Source organism: Carlito syrichta, unplaced genomic scaffold (genome assembly GCF_000164805.1).
Source record: "Carlito syrichta isolate Samal-C Ts95f unplaced genomic scaffold, Tarsius_syrichta-2.0.1 Scaffold305319, whole genome shotgun sequence".
In the NCBI taxonomy this organism is placed as follows: domain Eukaryota; kingdom Metazoa; phylum Chordata; class Mammalia; order Primates; family Tarsiidae; genus Carlito; species Carlito syrichta.
Genome location: NW_007249415.1, coordinates 132320 through 159408, shown reverse-complemented (window position 1 = coordinate 159408; position 27089 = coordinate 132320). Strand labels below are relative to the sequence as shown.

The 27089-nt window shown below is 44.9% G+C and overlaps 4 protein-coding genes across 6 annotated transcripts in view; 1 reads left to right on the top strand and 3 right to left on the bottom strand.

Annotated features, from left to right (window-relative positions):
• TSPEAR (thrombospondin type laminin G domain and EAR repeats) overlaps positions 1 to 27089 on the top strand; it is a 201016-nt gene that overhangs the window by 47267 nt on the left and 126660 nt on the right. The window lies entirely within an intron of this gene.
• On the bottom strand, positions 3639 to 4373 carry LOC103263911 (keratin-associated protein 10-9-like). The gene has a single exon (XM_021714195.1). It carries the CDS (start codon positions 4371 to 4373, stop codon positions 3639 to 3641), a length of 735 nt encoding a protein of 244 aa, XP_021569870.1.
• On the bottom strand, positions 12100 to 12822 carry LOC103263890 (keratin-associated protein 10-3-like). 2 transcript variants are annotated; one of them, XM_021714196.1, is made up of 2 exons: positions 12475 to 12822; positions 12100 to 12348 (listed from the first exon to the last, which is right to left on the bottom strand). In XM_021714196.1, the coding sequence occupies exons 1-2, from the start codon at positions 12820 to 12822 to the stop codon at positions 12100 to 12102; spliced, it is 597 nt and encodes a 198-aa protein (XP_021569871.1). The 2 variants fall into 2 exon arrangements, with proteins under 2 accessions (XP_021569871.1, XP_008059742.1); XM_008061551.1 differs by having other exon boundaries at positions 12100 to 12822.
• Positions 20564 to 21340, bottom strand: LOC103263891 (keratin-associated protein 10-3-like). Of its 2 annotated transcripts, XM_021714194.1 has the most exons (3): positions 21050 to 21340; positions 20885 to 20953; positions 20564 to 20740 (listed from the first exon to the last, which is right to left on the bottom strand). In XM_021714194.1, exons 1-3 carry the CDS (start codon positions 21338 to 21340, stop codon positions 20564 to 20566), a joined length of 537 nt encoding a protein of 178 aa, XP_021569869.1. The 2 variants fall into 2 exon arrangements, with proteins under 2 accessions (XP_021569869.1, XP_021569868.1); XM_021714193.1 differs by having other exon boundaries at positions 20564 to 20953; positions 21065 to 21340.

Here is a 27089-nt window from a genome sequence, read left to right as displayed (position 1 = left end):
AGGTGCCTTGATGGGTATCTGTGAATTTTCTGTGGTCACTTGAAAAGTGTTTCATTTTGTTGGAGACTGCTGAACACAAGCTTCATGATAAACTTTCTGCATTCCTATTGTTTAAAGCAACTCTCTGCTGGCGGGTGCACAGTGAGTCTCAGTGCAAAGTCGCTTTCCCTCTACGTTTGGTGGATGATGGCACCTGATGTGGCTCATATTTGAGTAGGTTTGCTGCTTCGTCTGATGCCCTTTTGTTTTTCTAGACCCTGGTCCTATTTTCTCCTCCAGGTAGGTCATTCAAGTCACCAGGCCCCCTGCCAAGCCCTACTTCCCCCAAACCCCAGGATTATTGCGATGCTTTCACTGCCTGATATCAAAGTCATGGGAGTGTCTATTCTTATTCCTACTTGATGATTTCCTTTGGTCCCTGGGGTTCTCTTTTTCTGTGCTCTGGTTGGGATCACAGAGCCTGGGTCTCCTGGATTCATCCTGTTGGGGTCTCAGGCTCTTCTCAGGTTCATTTTTGGCCCTGCTGTGTTTTGGTCATTCTGTCCCTGGCCCAACGGTCACCATTTTAGCTTCAGCCCATTCTCAGCTGATTATGTAGACTGTCTACTGAGTTTCTTTTTATGAAGAGTGTCATCCTTTTAGTGTCCAGAAACTCTGGAAGTTTCTCTTTCTTCTTTTCCTCCCCTTCCTCCTTCTCATCCCTCCCTTCCTGCCGCCTCTTACTGGTTTAAGGGCATCCTCTTCTTATTTTAGAGAAGACTCACTCTTCACCTCCTCAAAGTGTGCATTGTCATGTGTTCAGCATTTTCTTTTCTTTCGTGCCTTTGATTTCCTTATGTGGTGAAGAGTCTTGGTTGCTATTCTTTATTTAAATGTGGGTCTAGATTGTTCATTAAACACATATCCTCGAGGTAGAGAAGGCTGGTTCACAGAGGATGGACAAAGAGCTGGCTACCTTGTCACCTGTAGAGCTTCCTGAAGGCTGCCTCTACCCCTCTGCCTCCTCCCCTCTGACCTGCTTCGCATGCTCTTCTTGTGTTGAATACAGGGCCTGGGTGGTTTTTCTCCAGAATGGGACCCCCTTGTGGAAAGGCCCCTGAGCACCATAGCCAGACTTGTGTGCCCCCCCCCATTGCCATGGTCCCTGGAAAAAGCCACTGTTTCCACAGTCTTGTCTTTACCTGTCTTTCTCTGTGTTGGAGCTTAAGCTAACCCTGATCTCAAGCTCACCTGAAACTCCTTAATGATTTGGTTGGTTGCAGCATGACTCAGTCTCTCTCACTGCTCCCGAGCCTTGGGATTTATCTGAATGAAGGGGAGATAAAAGCGTTGGTTGGACCACCATGCAAACTGAGGCCTGAAGTTTTTTTCTATAGCTTTTGTGACATATGATTCCCATGCCATAACCACTCCCTTCCAAGCAGGATTCATTGGTGTTTAGTGTCTCACAGAGCTGCAACAAATATACATTGGTTTACTTTTCTTTTAATGTAGTTTCTCTCCCTCCCTTCCCCATGCCTCCCTCAGTGCTGCCCTCCCTCCCTTCCACCCCACCCCCCGGCCCCGCCTCCTTTCCTCTTTCCCTTCCCATCTTTCTCATTTCTGGTTTTGGCATCAGGGTTTGCCAGTGTTATTCGATGAATTTAGAAGACTGTCTAAAGAATTTCCTTTTATGAAGAGTGTCATCCTTTTAGTGTCCAGGAATGCTGGAAGTTTCCGTTTCTTCTTTTCCTTCGCCTCCTCCTTCGCATTCTTCCCTTCCTACTGCCTCTTACTGGTTTAAGGGCATCCTCTTCTTATTTTAGAGAAGACTTGTTCTTCACCTTCTCAGAGTGTTCATTGTCATGTGTTCAGCATTTTTCTTTTCTTTCATGCTTTTGAAGAGTCTTGGTTGCTATTCTTTATTTAAATGTGGGTCTAGATTGTTCAGTGAACACACATCCTCTGAGGCAGAGAAGGCTAGTTTATGGCCTGATGGACAAAGGGCTGGCTACCTTGTCACCCCGTAGAGCCTCCTGGAGACTGCCTCCTCCCCTCTGCCTCCTCTACTCTGACCAGGCCTGCCTGTTCTTCTCCTGTTGGACACAGGACCTGGGTGGCTCTCCTCCAGAACGGGGCCCCCTCATGGAAAAGACCCTGAGCACCATAGCCAGGCTTGTTTGCCACCCCTATTGCCATAGTGCCTAGGAAAAGTCACTGTTTCCACAGTGCGGTCTTTACCTGTCTTTCTGTTGGAGCTTAAGTTCACCTTGATCTTGAGCTCACCTGAAACTACTTAATGATTTGGTCGGCTGCAGCATGCCACAGTCTCTCTCACTGAACATGAGACCTTGGGTTTATCTGGATGAAGGGGAGATAAAAGTGTTGGCAGGGCTACTGTGCAAATTGAGGCCTCAAGTTTTTTTTATGTAGCTTTTGTGAGATATGATTCCCATGCCATAACCACTCCCTTCTGTGCAGAATTCATTGGTGTTTAGTGTCTCCATCGAGTTGTTCAAGTACCATCAACATTGATTTTAGAAAGTTCCCCAACAAATCATCCACATTGCAGTCACTCCCATCCCCTCTCCTACCTCTGGCCGTCCCATCACTTCCTGTCTCTGGCTTTCCTGTTCTGACTTTCCACATGAGTACACCAAAGACCTTTCATGGAGTATGCTGCTTCCAAGGTTCATCTGTGTTGTGGCCTCCATCAGCCTTTCAGTCCTTTCATGGTTGAATAACATTCCACCGAAGGATAGACCCTGTGTCATTTTTCCATTCAAAAATTGATGGACGTTTGGGAGTGTTCACTTTTTGTTGTGTCTGTGGCACCTGGACCTGGGAAGGGAATGATAGACAAGGCCTCTTTCTGGGCTTCAGGGAAGAGCCCTGCTGTCTATGGCTGATCTCCTGGAGCTGACAGGTGTGTGAGGCCGCTAGGTGGGACCAGGCCCTGGTGGGTACCCGAGTCCCAGAGAACCCACGGAGCTGGGGCAGGTGAATGTGGCACAGGGGCCCACAGGTGCTGCCAGGGGAGTCTGTTGGGTCCCTTAACCTCTGAACTTGGTTCTGGAGGCAGATTCCCAGAAAGGGCCCTGGGAGCATGTGATGGAGCTGGGTGCCCACAGGTCTATGAGGGTTCCGGTCTGTGAGGTTCACAGAGGGGGCACGAGGTGGCACCACTTCCTGTTTCAACCCTGCCAGCTCAGGGGTCCACAGACAGGACAAAAGGTCAGTATGATCAGCAGCAACTTTATTAGGACTCAGGGCATACTGCCTGGATTGGACCAGGCCTGGTGGGATCTGGACTCATCCTGTGAAAAGTGTGGTCTGAGGGATCAGGTGAGTGTCCCCAGGCACCAGCTTCAGGGAAGAACTTACAGGGGTTGGGAGGGGGACATCATGGGCCCTGAACAATAAGTCTGGCCTCTCCTCTGAGAGTGTGCATGTCACAGAGGGTGGAGCTTGCTGGGGAAGGTAAGAGGTCACTCCCAGGTCAGGAGGAGACCCTGATACTTCCGGAGCTCTCAACCACTGGAACTCTAGTCTAGAGAGAGGCTTCAGCAGGGTGGGTGGGAGCAAACAGGGCAGCAGAGGAGGGACACGTAGGAGGCTGAACAGCAGCAATTGGGCTAGCAAGAGGAGGGGACAGGCACTCAGCAGGCGGGCCTGCACACGGGGCGGCAGAGGAGGGACACACAGGAGGAGCGTCTGTAGCAGGAGGAAGGGCAGCAAATTGGCTGGCAGCTAGACTTCTGGCAGCATGAAGAGGAAGACCCAGAGCACACAGGCTTGCAGCAGGCCGGTTTGCAGGACACGGGCTTGTAGCAGATGGCCACGCAGCAGGACTCCTGGCAGGGGGAGGAGGTGCAGCAGGAAGGCTGGCAGCTGGACTGCTGGCAGCACGAAGAGGTAGCCTCAGAGCAGGCAGGTACACAGCTGGTGGGCACACAGCAGACAGGTTTGCAGCACATGGGCTTGTAGCAGATGGGTACGCAGCAGGGCTGCTGGCAGGGGGAAGAGGTGCAGCAGGAAGGCTGGCAGTTAGACTGCTGGAAGCCCAAAGAGGAAGCCCCAGAGCAGACTGGATCACAGCAGACAGGCTTGCAGGTGACAGGCACACAGCAGGCCTGCTGGCAGGAAGAGGAGGTGAGGAAAGGCAGCTGGCAGCTGGACTGCTGGCAGCACAAAGGTGTGCAGTAGCTGGGGCAGTCTGGCTGGCAGGAGCTGGATACACAGCTCACTGGGGTGCAGACCAGCTTCAGGCAGGGGCCTGGGGTGCAGCAGCTGGGGGCACAGCAGGGGGGCTCGCAGCAGCTCTCTAGACAGTCATCCACCTGCCAAGGGTCAGTGCATGTGCTGGAGCAGACAGACATGGTGGACGCGGCCATCCTGGGGATGAACTGGGGATGAGCTGGGAGGGAGGGAGTGAGTGAGTGAGTGAGTGAGTGAGTGAGTGAGTGAGTTTGTGAGTGAGGGTGCTCAGGGTAGTTGAGTATTTATACCCCCTGATTTGTATTGACCCCAAATGAGAATACACAAGCTTTTCTTCCTTGTTGATGTTTTGCACTGGCAGCTCCTGGTCCCTCATTAGTGGTAGTTTATCACTACCATTAGTTTAGCTCCTTAAACTTGTGTGTAGGTTTCAGGACTCTGTTTCCTCATCTCTCCTTGTTTTGACTTCAGAGGAGTTGTAGAATTACTTAAGGCCAGGCCTTGTTGAGTGGAGGTTTCAGAGATGAAAACTTCTCCAAAGGGAGGAATTCTGCTTCCATCAATTGTGTTTGGATGCAAAATATAAGCTTTGTTACTTTAAAACATAAGCATAAAGGAAAATGCTCACTTCTTGTTAAATCAGCTGGCACAGAGTTGTAGGTAACAGGAACCACCTGCTCCCTTCTGTTGCTTGGGCCTGGGTAAGGCGGATGCATGAGACCTCAACATGCACTGGATCCAGGCTTTCTCTTTTGGTCTCTTCAGCTCTACTGTGATCCACTCAGGTGCCTCTCTTAGCAGATTTGAAGCTGTACTCTGGGTTTTTTCCATTGTCATGATGTCATGATGAAAAATCAAGTCTTTTTCATATGTGGTGACATGAAGACATCCATTTTAAGATTCCTTGATGGAATACTATGCAGCCATAACAAAGAACAAAATCATGAATTTCACAGCAACCTGGATGAAACTAGAGTCTATAATACTGAGTGACCTCTCACAGAAACAAAGATCTGAGTATCACATATTCTCACTCATATAATGGACCTTGAACATCCAATGTAATACTATAAGAATGACTGATGGTACTGGGAAACTATGGCGGGGGAGGGGATGGGATTAACAGTCGCAAATATCTGTCTGGGAATGGAAACACCTCTTATCAACAGGGTGCCTGAATGAAACGTAATTGTACACCTAACCCTTAACTGTACCCCACAAAATCATAATAAAAAATATTGATTAAAATAAAAAACAAAAAACAAAACAAAAAAAAGATTCCTTGAATGTCTGAAAATGTGTCAGCTCTCCCAGCTCACTTGTATGGCAGTTTGGTTAGGTATAGAATTCTGGTTTTAATGAAACATTTTTCTAAAACAATGAACATGCCCTCCATTTTTGTGTCATCTTGATGTTGCTGATACTGGTCATTTGCCCTTTTTAATAGTTTGTCTCTATTTTAAAACATTAATCTAACTCTGGCTGTGCTTATTTTTTGTTTTGTTTTCTTGTTTCAATATGTCATGTTTTACTTTATAGACTTGAGTGTTTCTTTACTTTTTATGTTTGGAGCACATTCAGCCTTTGGATGTGATGGCTCTTCTCACAAGTGACGTTGCATTCTTAAAATTCATCTTGTCTTTCCTCTGTGATTTTTTTATTTAATACTGTGATGAATGACATACACACTCACTCTACTGATGAAAATCTGAGTTACTTTATCCTTGTGCTTGGGATCTTTCTCCAATTTAACACACATAAGATTTCCAAAGACATATATGGGGCCCTGCTGACCCTCTCTTGCTTGTTTTTAGAGTGTATTTTTTATCCTTTTCCTATAATTTTTTTTTTAACATTTTCAGTTAGTATTATAGGAGTTGTTCCAGAACCATGTGCTTAATCTACCCTTGAGAGTGGAAGGACCCACTCCTGTGCTTTATGGAAGCCACAGGAATGTTGGTCTACCTTGGATGACAGACATGCATGGCCAAGTGTGATTTCTGCAGATCAGACACACTGTGAGGGGCAAGTTAGAGCCAATCATTCAGATGCTGAGGGGAGCTAAGTGACCTCTGAAAGTGGGATGCGGCTAGTGGTCAACCTGAGAATACATGGATTCTGACTTGTTTCTCTCCTGACTGTAGAGGTCTGTGCTTTTTTTGTGGATCCCAGGAAGGTGTGTGTTTTGTGAGTGGGACACGAGTTGGGGATGTTGTCCCGAGGTCAGTGGGATGTGGGAAGCCTGATGGTGTCTCCTGGGACAATCTCTGGGGCCTGTATAATAGATTTCTTTACTTTTCCCACTGCTGTCTCTGGGATCACCTTAATGGAAAGGACGTGGTTACTTCCTCCTCTCATTTCTCAACTGTGACCCATCACCTCTGTAACTCCCTCCTCCATGGCCAGAGTGCTCTCCATGGTTATTGCTGAACCCATGACTCATCAAGGGCCTCAGGGCCAGATCCACATCTAGGACCCACCTTCACTGGGAAAAATTACTTTTGGATCATGTAACTTTTGTTGGGAGGTGGTAAGGTAGGGCCTCTGATGATCATATGATCCTATGAGATGTTTGAAAACAAGCAAAAGCTCTCTGACTTCTGATGTAGAGTGGATGTGTGGAAATGAACAGGCTCTGGCCTAGTGGGCAAAGGGCCCAAAAGGAGATGCAAGCCTGGTGCGGAGGGTGGCCGGATGTCACGTCCTCTGCAAGTGACTTGTGTTTATTTCTTCCTTTCCACAATGTGGGCTTTCACTTTATTTTACTCTCTTCCTGCATGGGCTGTGAACCCTGTTCAGCAATGGATGAGGCTACGAAGGTACCTCTGGTCTTGTGTCTGAGGTGACAAAAGCAACTTCTTCAGCTCATGCTGAGCTGGTAGTCACTAGTTGATAGCACGGTCTTGATAGCAGCTTCTTTCTATGAGGTCACCAGGAATGTTGCCTTGCCATGAGCTTTTAAGGAAAGAATGAGTTGATCTGTGTACTAATCTATTGAGAGTTTAATGGCTTTTCTGCTTCTATTATTAGTGGAGTAGATGATATCATTTTCTGACTTTCATTCTGAGATCCACATATACTTGATTATTGCTTGTAATTATTTCCCCTAGCTTTATGGAGGTATAATTTTAAAAATCAGATTATAGAACTCTAAGGTGTACAATATGATGGTTTGGTGACATATACGTTGTGAAATAATCACCACCATCAAGGTAATTAACATACACACCACTTCACATAGTTGCTTTTTCTTTTGTGGTGAGAACACATAAACTCTACTGCTAGCAGATTTGCAGATTGCAATACAGTATTATTCTGATGTATACTGTATTGCAGTAAACTCACTGTGTGGTTCCTTATATTTCCAGAATTTAGCCAAGGTTTGTACCCTTTCCTCAACATCTCTCCCTTGTCTCGCCCCAGTCTGGGATAGACACCATTCCATGCTCTGCTTTTATGGCTTTGACTTTTTTCATTCTACATGTCAGTGTGGTTGCGCAGTGTTTTTCTCTCGGTGGCTGGTTCATTTCACTCACCCTAATATCCTCTATTCCATTCATGTTGCTCAAATGACAAGATTTCATTCTTGCTTGTGACTGAATCGTATTCCACTTGTGGGCATCCCCCTCAGTTCTTCTCCCACTGTGGGATCCTTTCTGTCCTCTTAATAAATCCTGCTTTTTAAGATAATAAATTAAATAAAATATACACGAAACAAACTAAACTAAAATAAAACAAAATAAGTATTCTACTGGGTAGATAGGTAACATTTTCTTCATGCATTCATTTATTGGTGGACACTTGGGTTGATTCCACAGCTTAGCTTTTGTCACTAGTGCTGCAATGAACACAGGGATGTAGTTATCTCTTCCACAGACTGATTTCTTTTCTGTTGGATAAATACCCAGAAAAGGGATTTCTGGATCATAGGATGGTTCTATTTTTAGTTTTTTGTTAGTATCTTCATATTTTTTTCACTAATGGTCATAATAATGCTTTGCTTTTCTTTTTAAAATTTTTTTAGCTTTTTAAATATAGAGATATGGGGTACAATTCGAGGTTGGTATACAAACATTGATTATGCAGATACCCTTGTTGATGAGGCATGCCCCTCCCTCTCCTAGCAGTTTCCCTCAACTGCCAATCCCACCCCCCTTCCCCTGACACTTTCCCATTACTGCCAAATGCTTTCTTATATTATAATTGTTCAAGGTCCACTTATGAGTGAGAACATATGGTACTCTGTTCTTTGTTTCTATGATAGATCACTGAGAATGATCGACTCCAAATCCATCCAAGTTGCTGCGAAGTCCATATATTTGTCCTTCTTTATGGCTGCATAATATTCCATTGTGTGTTTGCAACACATGTTATTTATCCAGTCCAGCTTCAATGGGCAACATGGTTGGTTCCATGTTTTTGCTATTGTGAATAGAGCTGCAACAAACATATGTTGGTTTACTTTTCTTTAATGTAATTTATCTCCTTCACTCCTCTGTGCCACCCTCTGTGCCTCACTCCCTCCCATCCTCCCTCCCCCCTACCCAACCCCCCTACTTTCTTTGCTCTTTCCCTTCCCATCTCTCTCATTTCTGGTTTTGGCATCAGGGTTTGCCAGTGTTATTAGATGAATTTAGAAGACTTCTGATATACTCTAAGCCTCATTGTTTTGACTATCACAGGAAAGATCTTTACGTTGAAGGCTGGTGTATACACCTTTAAAACCATCTAAATTGGTGCCTTTTGAAGAATAGGATCTTTAAATACCCTTTCAATGTTTCTTGGACATCATTGCATTCAAATTTTCATGTCATCATTGTAGGCAGTTTATATTTTTTAGAACTTGGTACATTTCATTTACAGTTTCAAATTGTAGGTTGAATATACCCATATTAGTTCATTATTCTTAAAAACAGCAGTCTCTGGATGAGTGAGCCTATTTATTTTTTATCGTTCAAACTTATTTATTTGTATTAGATTTTTCCATAGCTTTTAGAATTTATTGATACTTTTAAAGGATCAGTCTTTGTTTCATTGTTTATTAATTTTACTTACAAATTTTTAAATGTTCTTTCCTTTTATCCTTTTAAATTTATTTTTAGCATCTTCTTCTTGCTTGTTTTGTTGACTGCATTATTTTGCTGTGTATCCCATATGTCTGTGGATGTAAATTTTTGTTAGGAAACTTTTCCAAACCTTCTTGGTTTAGGTATACCCTGTATTCAGCATTATACGTATAAGTAGTGTAAAATACCCAGTGTAACTTGTGCCACGAAACAAAAGCCTGTAGGATAGACTTGTACTTTTACAAGTCGGTGATGTCCACATCAGAGCAACAATTACTGGCTGTGTTGTCTCTGCACAATGCCCTGCTGGGGTCTACCTGTGGGTTTACAGGCCTCTCTTCTGAACAGGGGCCTTGATGTGTATCTGTGAATTTTCTGTGATCACGTGAAAAGTGTTTCATTTTGTTAGAGACTGCTGAGCACAAGCTTCATGATAAATTTTCTGCATTCCTATTGTTTAAAGCAACTCCGCTGGCTGGTGCACAGGGGTATGTTGCTTTAAACAATAGCAAAGTTGCTTCCCCTCTGCGTTTGGTGGATGCTGGCACTCAGCGTGGCTCATATTTAAGTAGGTTTGATGCTTCCTCTGATGTCCTTTTGTTTTTCTAGACCCTCGTCCTGTTTTCTCCTCCTTGTAGGTCATTTAAGCCACCAGGCCACCTGTGTAGTACCTCCCAGCCCTCTGAATTATCACCATGCCCCCACTGCCTGGTATTGATGTCATGGGAGCATCTATTCTTATTCATGTTTGATGATTTTCTTTGGTTCCTGGAATTCTCTTCTTCTGTGCTCTGGTTGGGATCACAGATCCTGGGTCTGCTGAATTCATCCTCCTCAGGTCTCAGGCTCTTCTTAGTTTCATTTTTGGTCTTGCTGTTTTTGGTTATTCTGTCCCTGACCCAACGGTCACCATTTTAGCTTCAGCCCCATCTCAGTCGATTATGTAGACTGTCTACTGAGCTTCTTTTTATGAAGAGTGTCAACCTTTTAGTGTCCAGGAATTCTGGAAGTTTCCCTTTCTTCTTTTCCTCCACCTCCTCCTTCGCATTCTTCCCTTCCTACTGCCTCTTACCGGTTTAAGGGCATCCTCTTCTTATTTCAGAGAAGACTTGTTCTTCACCTCCTCGGAGTGAGCATTGTCATGTGTTCGGCATGTTTCTTTTCTTTCATGCTTTTGATCCCCTTACGTGTTGAAGAGTCTTGGTTGCTATTCTTTATTTAAATGTGGGTCTAGATTGTTCAGTGAACACACATCCTCTGAGGTAGAGAAGGCTAGTTCACGGCCTGATGGACAAAGGGCTGGCTACCTTGTTACCCCGTAGAGCCTCCTGGAGGCTGCCTCCTCCCCTCTGCCTCCTTTCCTCTGACCCGGCCTGCCTGATCTTCTCCTGTTGGACACAGGACCTGGGTGGCTCTCCTCCAGAACGGGGCCCCCTCATGGAAAGGCCCCTGAGCACCATAACTTGTGTTCCGGCCCTATTGCCATGGTCCCTGGGAAAAGCCCCTGTTTCCACAGTCCTGTCTTTCTCACTGTTGGAGTTTAAGCTCACCCTGATCTTAAGCTCACCTGAAACTCCTTAATGAATTGGTCAGATGCAGCATGCCACAGTCTCTCTCACTGAACCCGAGTCCTTGATTTTTATATGGGTGATTGGGAGATAAAAGTGTTGGCAAGGGCCACCATGCAAATTGAGGCCTGAAGATTTTTCCTATAGCTTTTGTGAGATATGATCCAATGCCATAACCACCCCCTTCCGTGCAGAATTCATTGGTGTTTAGTGTCTCCATCGAGTTGTTCAAGCACCATCAACATTGATTTTAGAAAGTCCCCCAACAAATCATCCCCATTGCAGTCACTCCCATCCTCTCTCCTGCCTTTGGCTGTCCCATCACTTCCTGTCTCTGGCTTTCCTGTTCTGACTTTCCACATGAATACACCAGTGACCTTTCACGGAGTATGCTGCTTCCAAGGTTCATCCGTGCTGTGACTTGCATCAGCATTTCACTCCATTCATAGTTGAATAACATTCCACCGATGGATAGACTCTGTGTCATTTGTCCATTCAAAAATTGATGGATACTTGGGAGTATCCACTTTTTGTTATATCTGTGGCACCTGGACCTGGGAAGGGAAGGCTGGAGGAAGGCTCCTTGCTGAGCTTCAGGCAGGAGCCCTGCTGTCCATGGCTGATCTCCTGGGGGTCACAGGTGTGTGAGGCCACTAGGTGGGACCAGGCCCTCATGGGTGCCTGAGTCCCAGGGAACCCACAGAGCTGGAGCAGGTGAATGTGGCACAGGGGCCAACAGGTGCTGCCAGGGGATGCTATGGGGTCCTCCAAATCTGATCTTGGTCCTGGAGGCAAACTCCCAGAAAGGGCCCTGGGAACATGTGATGGAGCTGGGTGCCCACAGGTCTATGAGGGTTCCAGTCTGTGAGTTTCACAGAGGGGGAAAGAGGTGGCACCACTTCCCGCTTCAACCCTGCCATCTCAGGGGCCCACAAATACGACAGAAGGTCAGTGTGATCAGCAACAACTTTATTAGGATTCAGACGGGGCACACTGCCTGGGTTGGACTAGGCCTGCTGTGGTCAGGACTCAACCTGTGAAAAGGGTGGTCTAAGGGAGCTACTGGGGTGTTCCCAGGCCCCAGTTTCAGGAAAGACATTGGGGGCATTCAGGCCATGAGACAAGGGGATTGGCCTGTCCTCTGAGGGTGTGAATGTCACAGAGGGTGGGGCTTGTTGGGGAAGCTAAGAGGTCACTCCCATGTCAGAAGGAGACCCTGATGACTTCCTGGACTCTCAATGCCTGGAACACTAGTCTAGGGAGAGGCCTCAGCAGGCCAGGTGGGAACACACAGGGCGGCAGAGGAGGGACACACAGGAAGCCGGGCGGCAGCAGCTGGGTTGACAAGAGGAGGCAGGGGCACAGCAGGAAGGAATGGACACACAGCAGGCAGGCCTGCACACAGGGCGACAGAGGAGGGACATGCAGGAGGAGGGTCTGCAGCAGGAAGAGGGGCAGCAAGTTGGCTGGCAGCTAGACTGCTGGCAGCACGACGAAGAAGACCCGGAGCACACAGGCTTGCTGCAGGCGGGTTTGCAGGACACGGGTTTGCAGGAGACGGCAACGCAGCAGGACTCCTGGCAGGGGGAGGAGGTGCAGCAGGAAGGCTGGCAGCTGGACTGCTGGTAGCACAAAGAGGCAGCCTCAGGACAGGCGGGCACACAGCAGGCGGGCACACAGCAGACAGGTTTGCAGCACACGGGCTTGCAGCAGATGGGTATGCAACAGGGCTGCTGGCAGGAAGAGGAGGCGAGGAAAGCCAGCTGGCAGCTGGACTGCTGGCAGCACAAAGGTGTGCAGTAGCTGGGACAGCCTGACTGGCAGGGGCTGGATACACAGCTCACTGGGGTGCAGACCAGCTTCAGGCATGGAGCTGTTGTGCAGCAACCGGGGGCACAGCAGGTTGGCTCACAGCAGCTCTCTGGACAGTCGTCTACCTGCCAAGGGTCAGTGCAAGTGCTGGAGCAGACAGACATGGTGGACGCGGCCATGCTGGGGATGAGCTGGGGGTGAGCTGGAAAAGAGTGAGGGAGGGAGGGAGTGAGTGGGTGAGTGAGTGAGTGATGAGTGAGTGAGTGAGTGAGTGAGTGAGGGTGCTCAGAGTAGCTGAGCATTTATACCCCCTGACTTGTGTTGGTCCCACATGAGCCTCCACAAGCTTCTCTTCCTTGTTGTTGTTTTGTGCTGGTGGTTGCAGGTCCCTCATTAGTGCTAGTTTATCATCTACCATTAGTTTTGCTCCTTAAACTTGTGTGTAGGTTACAGGACTCTGTTTCCTCATCTCTCCTTGTTTTGGCCTCAGAGGAGTTGTAGAAAGTACTTGAGGCCAGCCCTTGTTGAGTGGAGGTTTCAGAAATGAAAACTTCTCCAAAGGGAGGAATTCTGCTTCCATCAATTCTGTGTTTGGATGCAAAATACAAGCTTTGTTACTTTAAAACATAAACACAAAGCAAAATATGTACTTCTTGTAAAATCAGCTGGCACAGATGGGTCGGTAACAGGAGCCACCTGTTCCCTTCAGTTTTTTGGACCTGGTTAAGGAGGATGCAAGAGGCCTCAACATGTGCTGGATTCGAGCTTTCTCTTTTGATCTTTTCAGTTGTATTGTGATGCACTCAGGTGCCTCTCTTGGCAAATTTGAAGCTGTATTCAGTTTTTTAAATTGTCATGATGTCATGGTGAAAGATCAGGTCTTTTTCATATGTGGTGACACAAAGACATGCATTTTAAGAGTCCTTGAATATCTGAAAATGGGACGTCTCTCTCAGCACACTTATGTGACAGTTTGGCTGGGTATAGAATTCTGGTTTTAATGAAGCATTTTTCGAAAATGCTCTAGTTTTGTGTGATCTTGGTATTTATGATGCTGGTCATTTGCCCTTTTTAACTGTTTGTCTCTATTTTAAAACATTTATTTAACTCTGTTGGAGTGCTTGTCTTTTGTTTTGATTTCTTGTTACAAAATATCATGTTTTACATTCTAGGCTTATGTGTTTCTTTACTTTTTGTGTTTGGATTGCATTCAGCCTTGGACATGAAGACTCATCTCAGGAGTGTTGTTACATTCTTAAAATTCATCTTGTCTTTCCTCTGTGATTGTTGATTTAATACTGTGGTGAATGACATACGTTCTCCACTCACTCTACTGATGAAAATTTGAGTTACTTTATCCTTGTGCTTGGGGTCTTTCTCCAATGTAATCCGCCTCAGTTTCCATGTGCCTCTCTTTTCCAGAAACATATATAGGACCCTGCTGAGCCTCCCTTGCTTGTTTTTAGAGTGTATTGTTTTCCTTTTCCTATAATTTTTTAATATCCTCCAGTGAGTATTATAGCAGTTGTTCCAGAACTGTGTGCTAATTCACCCTTTAGAGCAGAAGGACCTGTGGTTGCATTAAGGAAACCATAGATATGTTGGTCTGCCTTGGATGAGAGACTTGCATGGCCAAGTGTGGCTTCTGCAGATCATAAATGCTTTGAGGGGCAAGTTAGAGCCCATTATACAGATGTAGAAGTGCTAAGGGGAGCTAAGTGACCTCTGAAAGAGGGCAGTGGCTGGTGGTCAGCCATAGAATTTATGGATTCTGACTTGTTTCTCTCCTAGCTATAGAAAGCTGTGCCTTTTAGTGGCTCCTGGAAGGTGTGTTTTTTTGTGAGTGGGACCTGAGTTGGGGATGTTGTTCTGAGGTCGTGGATGTGGGAAACCTGATGGTGTCTCCTGGGACAATCTGTGGGGCTCATATAATAGCTTTCTTTACTTTTCCCACTGCTGTCCCCAGGATCCCCTTCATGGAATGGGTGTGGTTACTTCCTCCTCTCATTTCTCAGCTGTGATTTGTCACCTCTGTAACTCTCTCCTCCATGGCCAGAGTGTTCTCCGTGGTTATTGCTGGACCCATGACTACTCAAGGGCCTCAGGGCCAGATCCTCATCTAGGCCCCACCGTCACTGGGGACTTTTGATCATGTAGCTTTCGTTGGGAGCTGGTAAGGTAGGGCCTCTGATGATCACATGATCCAGTGATGTTTGAAAACAAGCAAAATCTCTCTGGCTTCTGATGGAGAGTGGATATGTGGAGATGAACGGGCTCTGGCTTAGTGAGCAAAGGGCCCAGAAGGTGATGCAACCTGGTGCAGAGGGTGGTCGGATGCCAAGTCCTCTGCAAGTGACTTGTGCTTTATTTCTTCCTTTTTACAATGTGGGCTTTCACTTTATTTTACTCTCTTTCCTCGTGGGCTGTGAGTCCTGCTCAGCACTGGATGAGGGTACAATGGCACCTCTGGACTTATATCTGAGGTGACAGAATTGCCTTCTGTGGAACAAGTTGAGCTGGAGTGAATGGTTTATAACACGTTCTTGACCTTGTGTGGGCAGCTTCTTTCTAGCAAGGTCACCAGGAATGTAGACTTGCCTTGAGATTTTAAGGAAAGAATGAGTTGATTGATGGATGTGTCTGTATACTAATCTATTAAGAGTTCAATGGCTTTCTTGCTTCTGTGTATTAGTGGAGTAGATGATATCATTTTCTGACTTTTATTGTGAGATCCATATCAACTTGATAATGGCTTATAATTATTTCCCCTAGCTTTATGGAGGTATCGTTGAAAAATCAGATTATAGAATTCTAAGGTATACAGTATGATGGTTTGGTGACATATATGTTGTGAAATGATCACCACCATCAAGCTAATTAACATACATACCACTTCACATAGTTGCTTTTTCTTTTGTGGTGTGAACACGTAAGCTGTATTATTAGCTAATTTGCAGAATACAATACAGTATTATCCTGCTTTATACTGTACTGTAGCAAACTCACCGTGTGGTTCCTTACATTTCTAGAACTTAGCCATCCGGCGTAACTGAAGGTTTGTACCCTTTCCTCAACATCTCTCCATTCTCTCCACCCCAGACTGGGATAAAAGCCATTCCATGCTCTGTTTTTATGGCCTTGACTTTTTTCATTCTACATGTCAGTGTGGTGGTGCAGTGTTTTTCTCTGTGTTCCTGGTTCATTTCACTCACCCTAATATCTTCTATTCCATTCATGTTGCCTCAAATGACAAGATTTCATTCTTGTTTATGACTGAATATTATTCTACTTGTGGGCACCCCCTTGGGTCTCCTCCCACTGTGGGAGCTTTTCTGTTCTCTTAGTAAATTCTGCTTTTAAAAATGATAAAATAAATTGATATTCTAAACTAAACCAAACTAAACTACACTAAGCTAAAAAAAAGTTTCCACCCTGTATATAGCTCACAATTTCTTCATCCATCCATTTATTGGTGGACACTTAGGTTGATTCCATAGCTTGGTTATTGTCACTAGTGCTGCAATGAACACAGGGATGTAGTTATCTCTTCCACAGACTGATTTCTTTTCCATTGGATAAATACCCAGAAAAGGGATTTCTGGATCATAGGATGGTTCTATTTTTAGTTTTTTTTTTTTAATATCTTCATATTTTTTTCCCTAATGGTCATAATAATGCTTTGCTTTTCTTTTTAAAAATTTTTTAGCTTTTTGAATATAAAGATATGGGGTACAATTCGAGTTTGGTATACAAACATTGATTATGCAGACACCCTTGTTGATGAGGTATGCCCCTCCTTCTTCTAGCAGTTTCCCTCAATTGCCAATCCCACCCCCCCCGACAATTTCCCATTACTGCCAAATGCTTTCTTATAGTATAATTGTTCAAGGTCCACTTATGAGTGAGAACATATGGTACTCTGTTCTTTGTTTCTGTGATAGATCACTGAGAATAATTGACTCCAAATCCATCCAAGTTGCTGTGAAGTCCATATATTTGTGCTTCTTTATGGCTGCATAATATTCCATTGTGTGTATGCGACACATTTTCTTTATCCAGTCCAGTTTCAATGGGCAACATGGTTGGTTCCATGCTTTTGCTATTGTGAATAGAGCTGCAACAAACATGTGTTGGTTTACTTTTCTTTAATGTAATTTATCTCCTTCACTTCCCTGTGCCAGCCTCTGTGCCTCGCTCCCTCCCATCCTCCCTCCCCCCCACCCAACCCCCCTACTTTCTTTGCTCTTTCCCTTCCCATCTCTCTCATTTCTGGTTTTGGCATCAGGGTTTGCCAGTGTTATTAGATGAATTTAGAAGACTTCTGATATACTCTAAGCCTCAGTGTTTTGACTATCACAGGAAAGATCTTTACGTTGAAGGCTGGTGTATACACCTTTAAAATCATCTAAATTGGTGCCTTTTGAAGAATAGGATCTTTAAATACCCTTTTTTTAATTTTTGAGTTGGAATCTCACTCTGTCGCCCAGACTGAGTGCAATGGCCGCTCCCGGCCACCGCAGCCTCGACCTGCTGGGCTCCGGCGATCCTTCTGCCTCAGCCTTCCAAGTAGCCGGAACTACAGGCATGCGCTACCATACCTGACTGATTTTTTGATTTATTGTAGAGATGAGGTCTCGCTGCCCAGGTGGGTCTCAAACCCACAGGCTCAGGCAATCCACTCACCTCAGCCTCCCAAAGGCGTGAGATTACAGGCTGAGCCACCGAGCCTGACTTTAAATACCCTTTCAATGTTTCTTGGACATCATTGCATTCAAATTTTCATGTTGTCATTGTAGGCAGTTTATATCTTTTAGAACTTGGTACATTTCATTTACAATTTCAAATTATAATGGTGAATATACCCATATTAGTTCGTTATACTTAAAAACAGCAGTCTCTGGATGAGTGAGCCTATTTCTTTTTTATTGTTCAAGTTTATTTATTTGTATTATATTTTCCATAGCTTTTAAAGTTTATTGATACTTTTAAAGGACCAATCTTTGTTTCATAGTTTATTAATTTTACTTACAGATTTTAAATGTACTTTTCTTTTACCCTTTAAAATTTATTTTTAGCATCTTCTTCTAGCTTGTGGAGTTGATTGTTGTATTTTGCTGTGTATCCCATACATCTGTGGATGTAAATTTTTGTTAGGAAACTTTTCCAAACATTCTTGGTTTAGGTATAGCCTGTTGTCAGCATTATTCGTATAAGTAATGTAAAATACCCAGTGTAACTTGTGTCACAAAACAAAAGCCTGTAGGATAGACTTGTATTTTTCCAAGTGGATGATGTCCACATCACAACAATGGTTACTGGCAGTGTTGTCCCCGCACAATGCCCTCCTGGGATCTACCTGTGGGTTTACAGTCATCTCTTCTGGACAGGTGCCTTGATGAGTATCTGTGGATTTTCTGTGACCACTTGAAAAATGTTTCATTTTGTTGGAGACTGCTGAGCACAAGCTTCATGATAAACTCTGCATGCGTATTGTTTAAAGCAACCCTTTGCTGACTGGTGCACAGGGAGTCTCATTGCAAAGTTGCTTCCGCTCTGCATTCTGTGGATGCTGGACCTCCGACATGGCTCATATTTGAATAGGTTTGACACTTCCTCTGATGCCCTTTGTTTTTCGAGACCCTGGTCCTATTTTCTCCACCTTGTAGGTCATTTATGTCACCAGGTCTCCCAACCCCAGTCCACTGCCTCCCACCATGGATTATTGCATTGCTTCCACTGCCTGGTATCAATGTCATTGGAGTGTCTATTTTTATTCATATTTGATGATTTCCTTTGATTCCTGGGGTTCTCTTCTTCTGGATTCTAGTTGGGACCACAGAGCTGGGTCTCCTGGATTCCTCCTCCTCGGATCTCAGGCTCCTCTTAGTTTCATTTTTGGTCTTGCTCTTTTTGGTCATTCTGTCACTATTTTAGCTTCAGCCCCTTCTCAGTCGATTATGTAGACTGTCTACTGAGTTTCTTTTTATGTAGAGTGTCATCCTTTTAGTCTCCAAAACTCTCGAAGTTTCTCTTTCTTCTTTTCCTCCACCTCCTCTTTCTCATTCCTCCCTTCCTACTGCTTCTTACCGTTTAAGGGCATCCTCTTCTTATTGTAGAGAAGACTCACCCTTCACCTCCTCGGAGTGTACATTGTCATGTGTTGGGCAGTTTTCTTTTCTTTCGTGCTTTTGATTCCCTTTCGTGTTGAAGAGTCTTGGTTGCTCTTCTTTATCTAAATGTGGGTCTAGATTGTTCATTAAACACACATCCTCTGAGGTAGAGAAGGCTAGTTCATGGCCTGATGGACAAAGGGCTGGCTACCTTGTCACCCTGTAGAGCCTCCTGGAGGCTGCCTCCTCCCCTCTGCCTCCTTTCCTCCGACCCGGCCTGCCTGGTCTTCTCCTGTTGGACACAGGGTAGCTTTCCTCTAGAATGGGACCCCCTCATGGAAAGCCCCTGAGCACCATAGCCAGGCTTGCCTATGCCATAGTGCCTGGGAAAAGTCACTGTTTCCACAATCCTGTCTTTTCCTGTCTTTCTCTCTGTTGGAGTTTAAGCTCACCCTGATCTTAAGCGCACCTGAAATTCCTTAATGATTTGGTCGGCTGCAGCATGGCTCAATCTCTCTCACTGAACCCGAGTCCTTGGTTTTTATCTGGGTGAAGGGCAGATAAAAGCATTGGCAGGGCCACCATGCAAATTGAGGACTCAAGTTTTTTCTATAGCTTTTGTGAGATATGATTCCCATGCCATAACCACCCCTTTCCATGGAGAATTCATTGGTGTTTAGTATCTCCATCGAGTTGTTCAACCATCATCAACATGTGATTTTAGAAAGTCCCCCAACAAATCATTCCCATTGCAATCACTCCCATCCTCTCTCCTACCTTTGGCTGTCCCTCACTTCCTGTCTCTGGCTTTCCTGTTCTGACTTTTCACGTGAATACACCAGTGACCTTTCAAGGAGTATGCTGCTTCCAAGGTTCATCCATGTCGTGACCTGCATCAGCCTTTCAGTCCTTTCATGGTTGAATAACATTCCACCAAAGGATAGACTCTGTGTCATTTGTCTATTCAAAAACTGATGGACATTTGATAGTGTTCACTTTTTTGTGTGTCTGTGGCATCTGGAGCTGGGAAGGCAAGGTTGGAGGAAGGCCCCTTGCTGGGCTTCAGGGAGGGACCCTGCTGTCCATGGCTGGACTCCTGGGGGTGACAGGTGTGTGAAGTCACTAGGTGGGGCCAGGCCCTGGTGTATAACTGAGTTCCAGGGAACCCACGGAGCTGGGGCAGGTGAATGTGGCACAGCGGCCCACGGTTGCCACCAGGGAATTCTATTGGGTCCCCAAACCTCTCAACTTGGTCCTGGAGGCAGACTCCCAGAAAGGGCCCTGGGAGCATTTGATGGAGCTGGGTGCCCACAGGTCTATGAGGGTTCCAGTCTGTGAGGTTCACAAAGGGGGAAAGAGGTGGCACCACTTCCCGCTTCAACCCTGCCATCTCAGGGGTCCACAGACAGGACAGAAGGTCAGTGTGATCAGAAGCAACTTTATTAGGACTCAGTCGGGGCATACTGCCTGGGTTGGACTAGGCCTTCTGGGGTCAGGACTCATCCTGCAGAAAGTGCGGTCTGAGGGAGCAGCCGGAGTGTCCCCAGGCTCCAGCTTCAGGGAAGAACTTGGGGGAGATTGTGGCCCTGAGACAAGGGGATTGGTCTGTCCTCTGAGGGTGTGACTGTCACAGCGGGGGAGGCTTGTTGTGGAAGCTAAGAGGTTGCTCCCATGTCAGAAGGAGACCCTGATGACTTCCTGGACTCTCAATGCCTGGAACTCTAGTCTAGGAGAGAACTCAGCAGGCCGGGTGGGAGCACACAGGGCGGCAGAAGAGGGACACGCAGGACGCTGGGCGGCAGCAGCTGGGTTAGCAAGAGGGGGCAGGGGCACAACAGGAAGGGATGGGCACACAGCAGGCGGGCCTGCACATGGGGCGGCAGAGGAGAGATATGCAGGAGGAGCGTCTGCAGCAGGAGGAGGGGCAGCAAATTGGCTGGCAGCTAGACTGCTGGCAGCATGAAGAAGAAGACCCAGAGCACACAAGCTTGCAGCAGGCGGGTTTGCAGGACACGGGCTTGTAGCAGATGGTCACGCAGCAGGACTCCTGGCAGGGGGAGGAGGTGCAGCAGGAAGGCTGGCAGCTGGACTGCTGGCAGCAGGAAGTGGAAGCCTCAGAGTAGGCAGGTACACAGCAGGTGGGCACACAGCAGACAGGTTTGTAGCACACGGTCTTGCAGCAGATGGGTACGCAGCAGGGCTGCTGACAGGAGGAGAAGGTAGAGCAGGATGGCTGGCAGTTAGACTGCTGGAAGCCCAAAGAGGAAGCCCCAGAGCAGACTGGATCACAGCAGACTGGTTTGCAGCTGACAGGCACACAGCAGGCCTGCTGGCAGGAAGAGGAGGTGAGAAAAGTTGGCTGGCAGCTGGACTGCTGGCAGCACAAAGGTGTGCAGTAGCTGGGGCAGTCTGACTGGCAGGAGCTGGATACACAAGTCACTGGGGTGCAGACCAGCTTCAGGCATGGGCCTGGGGTGCAGCTGCTGGGGGCACAGCAGAGGGGCTCGCAGCAGCTCTCTGGACAGTCGTCCACTTGCCAAGGGTCAGTGCAAGTGCTAGAGCAGATGGACATGGTGGACGCGGCCATGCTGGGTATGAGCTGGGGGTGAGCTAGGAAAGCGTGAGGAAGGTAGTGAGTGAGTGGGTGAGTGAATGATGAGTGAGTGAGTGAGTGAGTGAGGGTGCTCAGGGTAGCTGAGTATTTATACCCCCTGACTTGTGTTGGCCCCACACGAGACTTCACAAGCTTCTCTTCCTTGTTTATGTTTTGTCCTGGTGGATGTAGGTCCCTCATTAGTGCTAGTTTATCTTCTACCATTAGTTTTGCTATTTAAACGTGTGTGTAGGTTACAGGACTCTGTTTCCTCATCTTTCCTTGTTTGGGCTCCAGAGAAGTTGTAGAAAGTGCTTGAACCCAGGCCTTGTTGAGTGGAGGTTTCAGAGATGTAAACTTCTCCAAAGGGAGGAATTCTGCTTCCATCAATTCTGTGTTTGGATGCAAAATATAAGCTTTGTTACTTTAAAGCATAAGCACAAAGGAAAATGCACACTTCTTATCAAATCAGCTGGCACAGAGGGGTATGTTTCAGGAGCTATCTGTTCCCTTCAGTTGCTTGGGCCTGGGTAAGGAGGATGCATGAGACCTCAACATGCACTGGATCCGGGCTTTCTCTTTTGATCTCTTCAGTTTTACTGTGAAGCACTCAGGTGCCTCTCTGGCAGATTTGAAGCTGTACTCTGGGTTTTTTCCATTGTCATGATGTCATGGTGAAAGATCAAGTCTTTTTCATATGTGTTGACACAAAGACATGCATTTTAAGATTCCTTGAATGTCTGAAAATGGGACATCTCTCCCAGCATGCTTATGTGACAGTTTGGCAGGGTATAGAATTCTAGTTTTCATGAAACATTTTTCTAAAACAATGAACATGCCCTCCATTTTTGTGTCATCTTGATGTTTCTAATGCTGGTCATTTGCCATTTTTAACAGTTTGTCTCTATTTTAAAACATTTACCTAACTCTGTGGGAGTACTTGTTTTTGTTTTATTTTCTTGTTCCAAAATGTCATGTTTTACTTTATAGACTTGTGTGTTTTTTTCTTTTTTGTGCTTGGAGCTTATTCAGTCTTTGGATGTGATGACTCTTCTCAGGATTGTTGTTGCATTGTTAAAATTCATCTTGTCTTTCCTCTGTGATTGTTCATTTAATACTGTGATGAATGACATACGTTCTCCACTCACTCTACTGATAAAAATCTGAGTTACTTTATCCTTGTGCTTGGGGTCTTTCTCCAATTTAACACGCATCAGTGTCCATGTGCCTCTCTTTTCCAGAAACATCTATGAGACCCCGCTGAGCCTCACTTGCTTGTTTTTAGAGTGTATTGTTTTCCCTTTCCTGTGATTTTTTGACATCCTCCAGTGAGTATTATATGAGTTGTTCCAGAACCGTGTGCTTAATCCACCCTTGAGAGTGGAAGGACCCATGTTGCTTTAAGGAAACCACAGGAATATTGGTTTGCCTTGAATGACAGATGTGCATGGTCAAGTTTGCCTTCTGTAGACCAGACACACTGTGAGGGGCAAGTTAGAGCCCATTATACAGATGCAGAAGTGCATAGGGAAGCTAGGTGATCTCTGAAAGAGGGCAGTGGCTGGTGATCAGCCTGAGAATACATAGATTCTGACTTGTGCCTCTCCCAGTGTTAGATGGCTGTGTTTTTTTTGTGACTCCCAGGAAAGCATGTGATTTGTGAGTGGGACATGAGTTGGGGATGTTTTCCTGTGGTCAGTTGGATGTGGAAAGTCTAATGTTGTCTCCTGGGACAATCTCTGGGGCAGTATAGTAGCTTTCTTTGTTTTTCCTACTGCTGTCCCTGGGATCCCCTTCATGGAATAGGCGTGGTGACTTCCTCCTCTCTTTTCTCATCTCTTACCTGTCCCTTTTGTAGCTCTCTCCTTCGTGGCCTCTGGACTTGCTGGTACTGGACAGAGTGTCTCTAAATGGTCACTGCTGGACCCATGAGACTTTATGGGTCTCAGTGCCAGTTACATGTCTGGTTCTTGCTCTCACTGGAGACATGTTTTTTGGATCGTGGAGCTTTTGTTGGAAGCTGACAGGGCAGAGACTCTGGATGATCACATTATCAAATGACTTTTGAAAACAAGCAAAAGTTCTCTGACCTTTAGGAGAGAGTGGATCTGCAGAGATGAATGGGTCCCAGCCTGGTAGATGGAGGGTTCAGGAGGAATGCGAGCATGACATGCAAGGTGGCTATCAGCTATGTCCTCTGCCAGTGACGTGCATTTTATATCTTTTTCTCCACAGTATAGGCTTTCACTTTATTTTGCTCCCTTCCTTTGTGGGCTGTGAGCCTTGCACAGCACTGGATGAACAAACAATGGCACCTCTGGCCGTGTGTATGAAGGTGACAGAAGCACCTTCTGCATCTCATGTTGAGCTGGTAGTCACCTGTTTGGAGCTCAATCTTGACCTTGTGCAGACAACTTCTTTCTAGGGAGTTCACCAGGAATGTCGCCTTGGACTTTTAAGGAAAGAATGAATTGATTGACATGTGTCTGTGTACTAATCTATTGAGAGTTCTAATGGCTTTTCTGCTTCTATTTATTAGAGTAGCTGATGATATCATTTCAACTTGAAACTGAGATCCGTGTCTACTCTATAATGACTTGCTACTATTTCCCCCAGCATGATGGAGGTATAACTGAAAAATTCAGATTATAGAACGTTCGACTGTACAATCTGATGTTTTGATGGCATGTTGGAATGATCACCAACATTAACCCACTTAACATATGCACCACCTATGTAGTTTTTTTGTGTGTGTGTGGTAAGAACACTTAAGATCTACTCTTAGCAAATATGCAGATTACAAAACAGTATTATTGTGTTGTATACTGTGTTATTGTAAACTCACTGCTATATGTTAGGTTTCTAGAACTTACTCATTCTGCATAACTGAAAGGTTTTACCTTTTCTTCAACATCTGTCCATTTTCTGAAACCCCAGCCTGGGATATACACCATTCCACTCTCTACTTTCATGGGTTTGACTTTTATTTATTTTACATTCCACATGTAAGTGAGCTTGTGCAGTGTTTGGTTTTTTGGACCTGGTTTACTTCACTTAGCATAACATCCTCCAGTCCATTCATGTTACTGCCAATGATGGTCCTTCTTTCTTGGCTATGACTGAATAGTATTCCATTGTGTATATGCACCATGTTTTCTTCATCTGTCCATTGGTGGACACTTAGGTTTATTCCATAGCTTGAATGTGGCCAATAGTACTGCAATGAACATAGGAGTGTAGATGTCTCTTCCACATATTGAGCTCATTTCCTTTGGATAAATACCCAGAAGTGGAATTTCTGGATCATATGATACTTCTATACTGTTTTCCATTATGGCTGTACATAATAGTTTACTTTTCTTTTAATGTAATTTCTCTCACTTCCTCCCTCTTCCTTCCATTCCACTCACCCTCCCTTGTTTCTGGTATTGGCATCAGGGTTTTGCCAATGTCATTAGATGGATCCAGAAGACTTGTGATATATTCTAAGCTCTGAAATGTTTTGAATATCATAGGAAAGGTCTTTATATCAAAGGCTGATGTACACACCTTTAAAATTATTTCAGTATGTGCCTTTTGATGAATGAGATTCTTAAACATCTTTTCAATATTTTCTCAGGCATCATTGCATTAAAATTTTTATTTTGTTAATCTATGTAGGCAGTTTTTATTTTTTAGAACTTGGTACATTTCATTTATAGTTTCAAATTATAGGATAAATATACTCATATTTGTTGCACCTAATAACATAAATCTCTAGAACATATTTTTTAAATTGTTCATGTTTATTTATTTTATTAGCTTTTTCTATAGCTTTTAAAATTTATTGCTACTTTTAAAGGTTACGTCTTTTTATATTTTATTAATTTTCCTTTTAAATTTTTTAATGTTCCTTTCTCTTACTCTTTTAAATTTATTTTTAGCATATTTTCCAGGTTGCTGAGTTGATTGCTTAAATTTTGCTTTCTGTCCCATACATTTGAGGATTTTTGTTTGAAAACTTTTCTGTATTCTCTCACTTGTGGTACACAGTTTTCAGTATGACTTTTTTCTAAATACTCTAAAATACCCAGTGTAACTTTTACCATGAAGCAAAAGTATACAGGAGAGGCTCTGTAAATTTCCAAGTGGACGGTGCCCATATGAGAACAACTGTTACTGGCAGTGTTGACCCAGCAAGATGCTCTGTTGGGGTCTATTGGAAGGTTTACAGCCCTCTCCTCTGGACAAACCCCTGATGGACATCTGTGGATTTTCCAAGAACACTTGAAAAAAGGAAGTCATGTTTCATTTTGTTGGGATTTCTGAATAAAGGGCTCAGAAAGTTTTATGAGTGGTGAATTTTCTGCACTCCTGTTATTTAAAAACAGCACTGCGAGTCTAGGTGCAGAGTTCCTTCCTCTCTGTGTTTGGTAAACAGTGCACCCCCGACGTGGCTCATATTTGAGTAGGTTCGATACTTCTTCTGATGCCCTTTTGTCTTGCCAGACCCTAGTACTATTTTCCCCTCCTTGTAGGTCATTCATGTCACCAGACACCCCTCCCACTGTTGGGAGCCGGTCACAGAGGCCCACTGAGCGTTAGGGATCAGGGAGGACCGTGGACCCCGAGACCGCTAGGACGTGTTCGGGAGCCATTGGCCCCATTTTCCTCCCCCTTTTGCCATGCAGCACAAAGGAACTCTGCTGGCCTAAGCTGAGGGCTCTGTGACTGTGACAGGCATAGCTCACTCTAGAAACCCATTGTTCCTATTTCCCATAAACTGTGGTTTCAGCTTAGGTATTAGATATAATTCAAATTCAGGTCACATTTGGGAACCTTTTATATGGTACAAACTTCTTTATAAGATTTAAAAGAATATTTGTAGAATTAGTATATACTTATGGAGAGCTGTTTTCAGTTTTTCAATGGTATAGATGATTATCAAGAGTTATTAGAAATGGCCCGACACAGAGTTTGGGCTGGGCCACATTCCTGAGAGCCCAGCGTGTACTTTGGACTGGGCTGCATTCTTTTAGGCCGGCTTTAGCTACAGTTAGTGTAAGGTCTTTTTTCTACCTATTATAGAAATTGAATTTATTTTATTCACAGAAGATATTGTAGAATAAGTCATGCTACGTCAAGGAATCATGTTAGTTCAAGCATGATCAATCATAATATTTTTAGGTTTAATAAGAATATAGTTAACTTTAGAAATTTCATTGTCTCCATTTTCTACTATCGAGGTTTTGGCCTTAGTACATTTACAGTTTATATTTGGGTTTTAGAAACTTTGCTGCTGCTAATCAGCTTTATATATTAGAATTAGGAATTGGAAACTGTTATAGAAATTAGGATAGATATATAGGACTTTAGAATAGCCATTTTGTTAAGAGATTGTAGTCTATTGTTCCAAAAGGTGGCCCACCGTGAACCTTGGACCAGGCCACATCCTGTAGATCCCAGTGTGATCTTTGGACTGGGCCACATTCTTTAGGAATTGGCTTAAGCTATAACTAAGAGCTTCTGTAGCATTGTGTAAGTAGTATTAGCATAGAATAGAAAGGTAATAAAGTTTAAGTTAGTCATCATGGGTTTTGTGTGATCTCTAGAAGTTATTGATTATCAGAGCATCATTAGGCTAGTAAGGATTGTTGCACTGCTTTTGAAGAGCATTAACTAGCAAAGGGAACAATAAGACAATCTTGAGGTTTTTCCCTCCTCACACCTAAGCATCTGATGGGTGGGGGATGCCCCTCCTGCA